Source organism: Triturus cristatus, chromosome 3_1 (genome assembly GCF_964204655.1).
Source record: "Triturus cristatus chromosome 3_1, aTriCri1.1, whole genome shotgun sequence".
NCBI classification, from domain to species: domain Eukaryota; kingdom Metazoa; phylum Chordata; class Amphibia; order Caudata; family Salamandridae; genus Triturus; species Triturus cristatus.
In genome coordinates, this window is record NC_140583.1 from 916,397,506 (window position 1) to 916,410,324 (window position 12,819).

The following is a 12,819-nucleotide window of genomic DNA, read 5'->3' on the forward strand; positions in this document are numbered from 1 at the left end:
TCCTTCCGAGAAACAAAGAGTATGTAGGCACTAGAGACAAAAGTTCCACATCAAGAATATTCCTGGAACTTTGCGCTCAAAAAGGAATACCTAGGGTGCAAACAAGACATCATCAGCGGCCTCCAGCACCTGGGTACAGATACAGTCGATGTATGAGCAGGCAAACATTAAGAAGCAGCGGCTGTTAGCATTCAGCTGGGTAAATATGACTAAGGTCAATGGTGGGGGTTTCCTCAGAACCAACATGACACACTGCAAAGTTCCCACAAAAACCTCTCAAAAGATGAGGGGAAAGTCATGTTTAGGCGCCATACCTCAAAGAACAGTGAAAGATTGAAGCGCGCCAAGTCACCAAAGTCCCAAGTGGTCCAGAACTGCAGCGTTCCTCTGGGAGGCTTCATGCGCCGCCATTTTGTGAGCCTCCGTGAGGAGAAAAGCTTCAAAACGCATGGCCAGGAGCGACCCAACACAGCCGAAATTCAACAGAACAGGTCCCGCGATGCAACGCTGCCGAAATCCGCCATCTGGAGAGCGGAAAAGTTGAATTCAAGTATACAAAGCCGAGCGGCCGTCTCCGCGATCCGCCGGAGCCTAAAACAGCGCGGCCATCTTAATTGCGCGCAAGCCACGCCCCTACTTTTCCCTTTTAACATCTATATATTGTATTGTTTCACCACCTCTACATGCATACTTGTAAAGCGGGTAGATGTATAGTGCAGACCTGGCTGTAAAACAAAATGCTGGTAAGAAGGGAGACAGTGCTGCATGGGTGACGCATGGTGACTCACCGTAAAAATTATATCCAATTTTGAAACTGCAGATGTTACTTATTCCATGTGAATTGTTTTTCCAAGAGGTGGGCCTTTATTTAAGAATGTGGAGGAGTGAAGGTGTTAATTATATTTTATTCAGTTTAATTTATTCTAGATCCTTAGCTCATTGCAAGCGAAATTCCATCACCTGTTCTTCGAGCAATTTTCGGTCTCTAGTCTGGTGATCTATATTCTGTTAATTTGTAAAGCACAGAGGAACATGCTCATGTGCCTGAATTATAGCGTCAGTCAACTTACATCTGATCTTCAATCCCTTTCCAGGAAGGTCGTAGGTGGTCAAATTTCCCAAATAAAAGTCCCCGAGTACCAAAGCAAAAGCATGGTAGGCAAGTCACATGCAAATGTCAGCGTTTGGTGGTACAGTTGGTAAACACACAAATGCAAAAAACAATAACATTACATTGGCAAAATGAGCCACGATGCATCTGTAAAACAAGAATTTCATGATTGTGTGCTGGATTTGCATCCAGGCCATCAGGTTTGCTCAGGGTCTACAGTGGATATTAAACGTGTTTGGTAAGGTGTTCACCGCTGTGCAGTGACACTTGTTAGTCTCTTCATTTTACTTGCAGACTTCTGCCATTTGATTGTCTTAAGTTGACTAAAGCTAAGAGGGAAGTCATTTTTTCGTGACTGGCTCCTTCGGCTTTTTTGTTCAATGAGCAGTTTTGACTTGTACCTTTCTGATTTGTGATATAAATACATAAATAAATAAGCATTTATGAGCAAATAAGTGGGATATTGCTTAACTTTCGGAAAAGAAGTCTGAGCAATGCAATCTTTTATTTTTAAATATACTATTTTCGTTCAATTCATCGTGCATTAATATACATATTTTGGTTGAGCAATCAAACCACTTGGACTCTAAAATATTAGAGCAATAAGATCTTAAATCCCTCATTTCAGGCAATTTAGCGAGTATTTTAATAAATAATTCGAAAAGGAGAGATACATTTGATGTACTGTAACAGTGTCTGTGCTGACTCAATCCTTACTTCTCTGTTCCAAAGTCATTATGTATCTTAAGGCTGGTTATTTAAGAAATCTTTATGTTTTTTAACATGTCTTTCAACCATTTCAAGCTACCACAAGAAGGATAGTAATGTTTGCTTTGTTAGGTGATTAGTTAATCTTTATCATGCTCACTGTTTTCCGAATTCAAAGAAATACCTAACTGAAACCAATCATGCTTTTTTGTTTTGCCCTAGATCCAAAGAAAAAGAACGGTGCCTCAGGTGAGTTGTTATTTTATGTTGCAACTCATACAACTAGCAAAATGCTGCGTTTTGATTGGCTGCTAACATTTAATATCTATCAGGGAGAATCCTAGCCACAAGCTAAGTCACGGGTTAAGATAGATGTAGTCCACTTATCAATGCACCTTATTTGCATGATGCCTTTCTGTACCATCCTTAATTAAGGGGGCAGCTGTTGTGACCACTGCCACTTTGCTTTCACTTGCCCATATTCACCACATCTACTGGAGCAGAACTGGAGACCCCTCCTTCTCCCACATCACAGCAAAGACTGGAACAGCCTCTTCCGCGCACCTCCAGACCATCACCTCACTTCCGGAATTCCAAATGACCCTCAAGACCTGTCTGTTCGACTAAGCCTCCGGGGCTGCAATCGGGTGATTAGCCACGCTTTGTAAATCCTGATTGAGTGATTGAGTGATTGATTGATTGGATTGATTGATTGATTGCGACCCCTGACTCCCAATATTTGTTAGGACAGTGGGTGTTCAGGTTAAATTTGGCTAAATAAAATGAAATTAAGATTAGACAAAACTGATGGATTGGCTTCGCCCCAAATAATCCTTAGCTCAGACTGAAACATGCCTACTTTTAAACATGCACTATTTCTGGTAGAATGCTAACCAGAATCTTTATTTACAATCCAAATAAATTGTGTGTTCATTTCTTAGATATTGGTTGTGCATTTCCTTGCCAATATATAACTACATATTCCATCAAAGGGGGGGGCTATCCCTGAGTAAATGTAGGCTTGGACAGTTGCATATGCTTTCTTGTGGTTGCTGGCAGTGGCTTATTGTGAATTGGACGCACTCTGAACTGTTATAGAGAAATTGTCACTTGTTTATAATTTCATATTGGAACTAATCGTTGATGTCTTACTATGTCTGTTGGCAATTGTTTGTACCGACTGATTCCAGATGAAGTGTAAACATACATTGAAGTACATATTTTATTGACACGATTCCCTTGCTTTCTTCTGCTGGGCATGCGTAGTCCAAGGGCCCCGTTTTATGGGCTGCAACCGGAATGACTAGAGCTTATTTTGTCTGATCACCATGAATTTAGAATTCGGAAAGCAAAGCGCATTAATAAAAAAAAGAAAGTGTGATTTTCTAAATGCATGTACACTGCTGTAGCTAAAAAAATCTTCATAAATCTGCATTGAGCTTTTTTTCACACCTAATTCCCCGTTCTCAAATGCATGAACATCATCATCTGGTGCAGAAAGAAGGAGTTTTACCTTTTCGATTGTGCTGTGACCAGCCAGTTCCTTTTTGGGGGCCACGGATGATGAAAGCCTTTGTGCCACAAGAAGTCACATATTGGCCATCTATATTGATGGGGCCTGAATCGTAAGGCAGTCCCTAGGAGAAGCTGTAAAAAGACGTCCCTCAAATCAGTTTGTCAGTTCCTTCAACCAAAGCTTTTAGTCACTGGATTGTAATTTCGAATATTTGTGTAGTGTCCTGCTGGACACATTCTGGTGTTCAGGCTTGGGCTGTATTCCCACAGTACACCGACGGTCAGGTGACCCTGCTAATAAAAGGGGCCGGGCGCACGTGACCTGGGCCAGTTCCAGTACCACCCCCACTATATCTGTGTCCATTATTCCTGAGCATGTGTGCCTAGGGCCCAAGACCCTACAATTGGGATGTAGGTCTACTGTTCCATGCAGGCCTCCATCCCAAGATTTCAGGGAGCTGCATTATTATTTAGGATCCATTAATATAGATGACCAGTTTTGTGGACTTTTGTCCGCAGGGCCCAGAACCGCTCTCTTGCAACGCTGGTTTTTGCCCAGTGGTGATTGCTGCTTTTTTAGGTCTCGCCTATGCAGCGCACATGCGCTGCGTAGGAGGGCCTTTATCCATCGCTGTGGTCATTTTCAAGCACACACTCGTGCTTGTGGCGGCATCCACCATGCGGGAGCGAGCAGGGGCGCGCCACAAGCACGAGTGCAGTGCTTGAAAATGAGCAGACTGCTCTCTCAAGCATGCGCGCGCCTCTCTCCTCACCCACAAGTCCCGGCCACTCACTCGCTCCGCCCTCTCTGTCTCAATCACAGATGTCGTATTACTGAAGCCATTGCTTGTTCTCCTCCTTCACTCGCTTGGCTCCCACGGGCTGTGGCTGTCTCTCAGCTGCCAAGAGTCTGCAAATAATTCCTAGCCAGAATGTAAACTCTCATTACCACCCCGGCAGCAGCCAGCTCCGTCCTCGCCCGCTCTCGCCCATCTTTCTTGAGTCGGGGCTCAGACATCACGTCAGGACCCTGGTGTATATCTCGATGCACCTGAACCGACATGCAGACTTGGCAGGGGATGGTGGGGAGCAGCTCTGGTGGATGAGAGGAGCATTGAATTCTTACCTCCATAGATGCGGTTGTCTGAACGGCACGCAGTGCTCACACTGCATTTCTGTGGCGGCCTCGAGGATTCCCACCACGTCTGCTCTTGCTGGGAAGCGAGACAGCTCAGCCGATGCACCTCCATCCACATTCGTACAGCTTGCATCCTGCCCTTTGGTCACATCTGCAGGGGCCCCTTGCGGTATGCGTAGCCGTGCCAGGCTAGCCCTAAGAATTCAGTGCATGGCCCCACTTAAACACCTCTGCTATTGCGTTTCTACCCCGGTTTAATAAAACCTGCCTGTACTCTGCAAAGACTTTTCCTCGCATTGGAAGTTCTGCCCAATATACCTCAATTATACCGACTTGCAATATCCACAAGAACTCCTCCGTGGTCACGTGCCTCTCTTTTAGGGTAACTCTGGTCTGGTAGGAAGCACTCCGTGCACGTCCATTGAAAGGGTCACTCAGCACAGATAGCTCTGCTAGGGCGCCTCCATTCCGACTCGCACTGTAAGGGGCCATGTCCATGCACCTAGCACTTTCAATACCACATCTAGGTGAGAGCATCGTCTACCAATCTGCTGCCACGTCAGCATCGTGGACATAGCTCTAGAAATGTAAACGAAATTACCAAATTCCTACCATTTTATTACAGGCCCCTTTAATATTGGCCAGGCTTTTCCACTTATAGAGCAGGTCAGAAATTCAAAGGGCGGTCAACTCTCAGGTTTGTCGAATCGTAAGACAGGTGAAATGTGTCTGTCATTGCTGAACATCTTCACCATTTCTGTTGGAGTGACACAGGTGGATATGTTGCCCAGATACTGACTCCCTGGAATTTCTGACGGGTTTCTGTGGCTGGAGTGATGGTCTAACTTATTTCAGTTTATTCGTGGGTTTTACTGGATGTTTTGGTGCATGAAGTTTCTTGAAAGTGGTTTCCTTGTTCGTAAAATGCACTTGTGTCCTGCGTTTCATGTGGAATTTCCCGAGTCTGATATAAATAATGTCTCGTAGCGGTATCTGTTGTCTGCGGTGTCGTCCAGTTCAAGATCCTGTACTTTTGGGTCGTAATGTATAGATGCACTGAAGATAATGCAACAGGTGTGACTTTTCAGTCACACATCAATCTCCAAAGTGCAGCCAGGATTGAAGCCCACCTCACACTGCAGAGTTCAAACATTCATCACACTAACGCAAACTACAGTGTGCTCATCCTCACACTGCACAGGTGCAAATGTCACACTGATGGAAGCTGCAGGGGTCTCAGTCTCACACTCAGCCCAAAATGTAGGTGGCATCAACATTAAGCCAACACTGCATGAAGGACTCAAGTTCACCGCACACTGAAGAGTACAAACCTTAGTACACTCATGGAAACTGCAGGGGTCTCATCCTCACACTCGCCTCAAACAGCAGCCGGGACCAACCCTCACCCCAAACTGCTGCCAGGACACAAGCTCACCTCGCACTGCAGAGTCTAAATATTAATTACAATCAAGCACACTACGGAGGGCTCATCCTCCAACGGTAGCTGAGACCAACCTTCACCCCACACTTCATGGAAGACTCTACTTGGTCACATTCCAGGGCTGGCTTTAGGGAAATGCAACCAGTGCGGCTGCACTGGGTGCTGACCTGGAGGGGGGTGCTGACCTGAGGGGGCGTGCTGTGTTTAGCATAATTTAAGATTTAAAAACACCTGCCGCAGTTTCTTGGGCATCCAGGTTTCAGGCAGCAACAAAAATGTCAAGATAACTCTTGTGATTAATGTTCCTGCTAGACAGAGAGAGAGAGAGATGGAAGTTTTGTCTTGTGGCACTTTTGACTTGCTTTATAGTAGCGTAGATGGTTAACATGCCTGCTGCAAACAGGTCTGTATTTTATGTGGATAGCTGAGTGGATTAGTAAAGCCAGACTTCACCAGCGCTTTAAAACAAATGAAATGGATGTGAGAAAGGGGCTGCGGAGAGATGAGGGGCATTTTTGCCTGATGGTTGTATTCACTGTTTTCTTTCATCTTAACCTTTTTATTTATTTCCGCCTTTATCTTTCTCATAGTGCCCTTTCCCCCTTCCTCTTCTCTTCTGCCCCCTTTCTTATTTATTTATTCTTCCTCTTGAATCTTTTAATCTCCTTCTCTTGTTCCTGCCTTTACTGGCTCTTGTCAGTTTTTTTTTTATTTTCTCATCTTTTCTTGCTCTGTTCTTATTTATCTTAGCGTTCTGTCCTTCCTTCTTTCCCCCACTCTTTATTTTCCCTTTTCATGTTTTCGTGTTCAATGGTGATAACGGTGCTCTAAGTTGGATACAAAGAGGAGGGCAGTGTCTATAAATGAGTAAAGAAGAGGGTAAAAGTGCACTGTTGGCTATGTTACTCACTTTTTGTATAACGCACTTCTGTGACTTTCATGGCCTCGTAGCGCTGGTAAGGGCTGCCTCTTGCTAAAGCCCCATAGTACCCTCAAAATCTGGCATCTGTTAATTCTCCCCTAATATCCGTTCGTTACTCAAATTATAATTCACCTACCGTGTCCCAATCTTTACTCTCCCGTTATTTATATCTGCCCCCACTCCAAAATAAAAAAACTATAACAAAAATTAGAAGAGGCAGGAAAAAGTTGACAACACTAAACATTTTTTATATACATGTTTATTTTAATAAGACCATTCAATTAGACATAATCTCATCTTAATTATAGAGAAGATAACAAAAAAATGCTTATAACGGTTTTTTAATTATAACTTTCCAACATGCTGCTTAGCAGCCACGCTGCTCCACACTATAGCTTAAACACATTAGCAAAACCAATAGCTCTGACTAAACACTTAAAAGGTCCCAAAGGCGAGACCTATTTGGCTTTACCAGTGCTTGTTTTTTTTATTATATGGATTGTCCCCTGTGCCCCAGCCTGCCGAAAGACATTTCCCACTTCCAGCTGCAGTGCGGTTAAATTAGGCGCTGCAGTGCAGCCAGCAACATGCCCATTGCCAAGATTAGCACGGCGCAACATCCCCGTCCCCACAGCTGCAGAAATGCATTGTCAAGGCATAACACTTGTGTGAGTCACAAGGGACTGAAATGTGTGCTTGTGATTCATCGTTGTAATTGTACCATGCAGAGCACTTTCTTGCATTACGATTTCAGACTTTGCATTTGTTATAGCTTCCGGTTGAAGGGTGGCCAAGTTGCCAGTTCCTCCCTGGGCTGTAGGAAAGCTAACACTGCCCGCTGTTATTTAACATCACATCTACTATCAGCAGCTTGCCGTAGACACTCGCCTGACTGAACTACTTGCCATCACGTGAGGTAGCGAATCCCTTGCAGACAGAGTAAGGAGCCAGCCAGAATGACGAGGGGGGCAGAGTGACAGTGCTTTGGTGTGCTGTGACGTAGGTTGCGTCTCTGCAGGAATGGATTCCCGGGTCCTGTGATAGTGAAGTGCTGGAAAACTGAGTGCAGATGAAATACATGGCATTAAATCAGTGGGCAACACTGGCACACAGAGGATAGCAATGGCATGATGGCAAAGGCATGCAGAAACAGTGAAAGAATGGTTAAGATAATTTGATTCAATGTGACGGGGGCTTGAGTTATTAAAGAAACTGGGGACGTCTGTGTGAGAAAGTGGATTATTCGTTGGGGTGGATGACAGTCCAACATAAGCAACAATATCACTAATCTTAAATCTAGTAAAGGTTTCAGTAAATTGAACCTGAGCTCATCCCCTGGGAGCTATAGCAAAGAGCAGACAGGCTTAATTTAAGAAAATATGTAAAGTATTTAGAAGTATCAAAACAGTTAAAAAGTTGAAAACATAACACAATACATATCCCATAATGCACAAAGGCAAAGACATCTAGGGTGCTCAGTTTACTTTCCTGTCCCTAATACACAATTATCCATACATCCACATACATACACATATATCCAGACATAAGTCGAAGACTCATTGATTGAACTTTATTAACATCTTTCACCTCCTACTTTGAGTTGCTGGCATTTAACTTTGCTGAGATAAATGTCTTGCTACAAAGCACGTGGGCCATCACTAGGGGGTGTGCAACTAGGGATAATTGCTCAGGGCCCTTGCTTACAGTGGGCCCCACTTCAGTTTACAACTTATGGCAACATTAATGGAACATAGCAAAATTAACAACTTCTAACAATAGCCTTGTGATTGCAGGCTCTGCAATAGAGGTGCTTTGCATGAGACACACCCATGTTTTGTGACTGTACTGGGTGGTGACAGAATAAGGAATGACTCTACTGTATGTTCAGACAAAAATTAGGAGAGACAGAGAAAGGACAGAGAGGAGAGGCTAGTTTTTGCTGAAGAGAGAGGCAATGTCCCTGCACCACAGACTGTTTAATTCAAATGCATTAAAGACAATTTCCTCCATGGTGCTTTCAAGGTGCCTCATAATAAAATAAGAATAGAACGCCACATTTGTTTCTGAGTTCAGTCTTTTTTGTGGGTGAAATTGATAGGAGTAAATGTGTTTTTTGTGTAGATTTGTGTTTCAACTGTAAATCTCAAATTTGAATCCTAATAAAGCGACTCAGCTTTTCATCTTTCTGAGGTTAAGAACATTCCTGGGTTGAAGGTGCTCACCAAAATGTTTTGCCTTGGGCCCCACCAAAGATTGTGACAGCACTGAGTACTCCCTACATGCTGCTATGATGTAGCCTTCTCTTTAGTATATATCCAAATTATTGTCTCCTATCTAGTATGTTTCACACACTATGGTTTAGTGATATAGAGTACCATAAATCTAAGTTACAGTGTTCCTTAGACAGTGGTAGCCATTTTCCGTGAATATTTTTATAAGGTTGGCTCAGTAACAATTTCCTGTTTTGGCTTCCTTCTGTTCCTAACAGACATACTTCTATAAAACTAGAATTTCAGATCATGTCGCATTCAGATAGTATTGTTTATCAGCCTCAAAGGACCATCCTGTAACCTTATCTAGCAAACAAAGGAAATATCCCATTATCTCAGTGCTTCCTAAAATCTGGAATCCTGACAGTTCACATGAGCCTCTAACTTCCTCCAGGTCAACCTCTTATCTAGCAGTGAATCTTCTCAGGTAAGTGTCTTGGTTTTCAATTTTTTTTTGTGGTCTCAGGAATCTGGTGCCTCTCTGAGGATCAGCCCCAGAGGCTCCAGGTAACTGAAAATATTTACACCTTCTCCTCAACTTCAACATTCCAATGACACCCATTAGAGGTACTTCAGCACTGGCTGGTGTTGTGTTCTGTGTGTCCACAAAAGACTGGTACACACAAAGGTGAGTAATAATGTGACTTTTATTTTTGGCAGCACAGAGGCCCCATCTCACGCTCCTGCTTTCTTTCGTACTCTCATTCTAGCTGCTCATCCCCTCCCTTTCTGGTTCCTCACTTTCCCTTCCTGCCCTACCTTCTCTCTCTGCAGGGTCGTGGTGCCCCACTTGTACAGCTACCACTACATTACAAATCCCCCTTGCTTAGTCTCGCCTAATAACATACCATTTATAGTTCTTCAAAAGACATGCAGGTCTTCTGATTGCACACTGTGGTCTGCTAGCTGAGTCCTGATCAAATCGCCCCCTTTGGCCGAGGGGGAGGGAGCTGCAGACGCACTGGTTGGTGCTTAGTTGTCCTTACCAGCTTCACTTTCTACTACAGCTGACGGTTCTCTGTTTGTTGGTGTCCACTTACGAAAATAGGAAACATTCCTGGTTATCCTCTTATCCTCAGAGGCATCCGTGATCATGGTAGCTTTTTGATTTACTATTTGAAGTGGATGTGCGTGATAACAGCTATCAGTCTTTTTCTTGCGTTCTTGCCTGACAAGTGCCCAATCACCTTCCTGGATAGTTGAAGGCTTGGCTTTAAAATGTCAGTGTGCATATTCCTTCATCTTTGCCTTTCTGGATTTGTCTACCTCTACTTGTTGTTCATGATCAGTACTTTGGTGAGCACAACTAGCTGAGTTTTCCCAAACAGGTATTCTTGTGCAAATAATAGCAAAGAGAGGTGGCAGGGTCACTTGCTCAAACTAGTTACTCATTTCCTCATGTGCGAAAAGGTATTCTTGTGCACACAGTACGGCCCAGCATCAAGGTGGCTGGACATTTGTCCGTTGTGCTATGTGGTGTCGTTCTGTGTGCTCGTAGTACGTCATTCACAGCTGTCTGGACATCGCGCCGTGACATTTCAGCTTGCTGTGTGGTCTTCTTCAGCGTAGCCATAAACCTCTCTACCATCCCGTTGGCCTGTGGCTACATGGGAGTGATTTTCCGATGTTTGAAGTTTTAGTGCTTGGCATACGCTGCAAACTTGTGTCCATTAAATGGAGCACCATTGTTTGTTTTAACTTCTTCAGTTATTCCCCATGCTGCCAAGAATTCATGTAGTTCTGGATGCTTTGGTGGATGAGATCAGATGTGCAAGTGGGAATCGAGAATATTTGTCCATTATGACAAGAATGTATTTGCTTGATTGTAACGGGCCAAAGACATCTACTGCAACATTTTTCTAGAAGCCCTCCAGCAGTTCCGACATATGTAGAGGTGATGGTGGCTCTTCACTAACCACTAAGAGAAGGGGTACCCCAATCTGAATATAGGGAGAGCAGTAGGGGACAAAGTCAATAACTCGAACAAAAGTAATGCTCTGCCTGTTTAGATAAAGATGGATCAAATAAATCTCACTGATAACTCACCCACACTTCGTCGTCAACGGCCACACCATTGGGAAGAGAGCACACAAACAAGTATAAATTGTGATTAAAGATAATATTTTTCTTTATTCTTTTTGTTCAATAATTTTGTTGATAAATATACAAAGAAAACACATGTGCTCAGAATAAGCAAAAAGACAGATTTTTTGAAAGGATATATGCAAAAAATCAAAATGGGCCCCCACAGGGGGGTTGGAGGAGTGTATAAACAATTAAATAACAATCATTCTCATCAAACAACCCATACAATCTTACACAATCAACCACAACATAAAACATACATTTGCTCTACATTAAAATATTTGTAAATATACAAATGAACAATCTCCTCACAGTCTTGGAGTGTCTAATATGTTGGACACCACTAAATCATACAGAGGGACACGCCAGATCGTACAAAAAGACACACCGACGCGCGTTTCGGTGCAATCACCCAATCATCAGGGTGCCACCTTCTTCAGGGCGTTATCTATAATCACAGGGGGCCCAAATTCAAATCCTAAGGAACATCAAATAAGATCGGGAAGCGATCACAGGATGGGCTGTATGAGGAACCGCTACGATAAATGTCCTTTCAAGTTGTGCGGTAGAGGCTCAGATCGGGGAAGCTTCAGGATCGGTAAGCGCCCCTTATTCTGTTCGTTGGGATGGTTAATTCCATTGACTGCTTGCAAGCTTAGAATCCGTTGTGCGATGATAGAAGGCCAACTGGTCACGTCGCGGTATCACAAGGATCTTAGGAGCAATATATCCCGAGAGCAGCCGCTCAAGTGGAAATGTTGGTTATTGACAGGGCAATGAGGTTGAACTCATGAATAGGTTCCTGATGTCTCAAGCTGATGAAGGGCAAGGATAGCGAGGTTCCGAATGAGTGGTTATCGTAGCAAGTAACCGCGCCACTTGCTACGATAACCACTCATTCGGAACCTCGCTATCCTTGCCCTTCATCGGCTTGAGACATCAGGAACCTATTCATGAGTTCAACCTCATTGCCCTGTCAATAACCAACATTTCCACTTGAGCGGCTGCTCTCGGGATATATTGCTCCTAAGATCCTTGTGATACCGCGACGTGACCAGTTGACCTTCTATCATCGCACAACGGATTCTAAGCTTGCAAGCAGTCAATGGAATTAACCATCCCAACGAACAGAATAAGGGGCGCTTACCGATCCTGAAGCTTCCCCGATCTGAGCCTCTACCGCACAACTTGAAAGGACATTTATCGTAGCGGTTCCCCATACAGCCCATCCTGTGATCGCTTCCCGATCTTATTTGATGTTCCTTAGGATTTGAATTTGGGCCCCCTGTGATTATAGAAAACGCCCTGAAGAAGGTGGGACCCTGATGATTGGGTGATTGCACCGAAACGCGCGTCGGCGTGTCTTTTTGTGCGATCTGGCGTGTCCCTCTGTATGATTTAGTGGTGTCCAACATATTAGACACTCCAAGACTGTGAGGAGATTGTTCATTTGTATATTTACAAATATTTTAATGTAGAGCAAATGTATGTTTTATGTTGTGGTTGATTGTGTAAGATTGTATGGGTTGTTTGATGAGAATGATTGTTATTTAATTGTTTATACACTCCTCCAACCCCCCTGTGGGGGCCCATTTTGATTTTTTGCATATATCCTTTCAAAAAATCTGT

At 43.7% G+C, this 12,819-nt stretch overlaps 1 protein-coding gene across 1 annotated transcript in view; it reads left to right on the top strand.

Moving 5' to 3' along the window:
* CD302 (CD302 molecule) overlaps positions 1-12,819 on the top strand; it is a 237,817-nt gene that overhangs the window by 198,670 nt on the left and 26,328 nt on the right. The window contains exon 5 of the mRNA XM_085645466.1: positions 2,042-2,068. Coding sequence (XP_085501592.1) covers positions 2,042-2,068 — 27 coding nt within the window. The remainder of the gene's footprint in view (positions 1-2,041; positions 2,069-12,819) is intronic.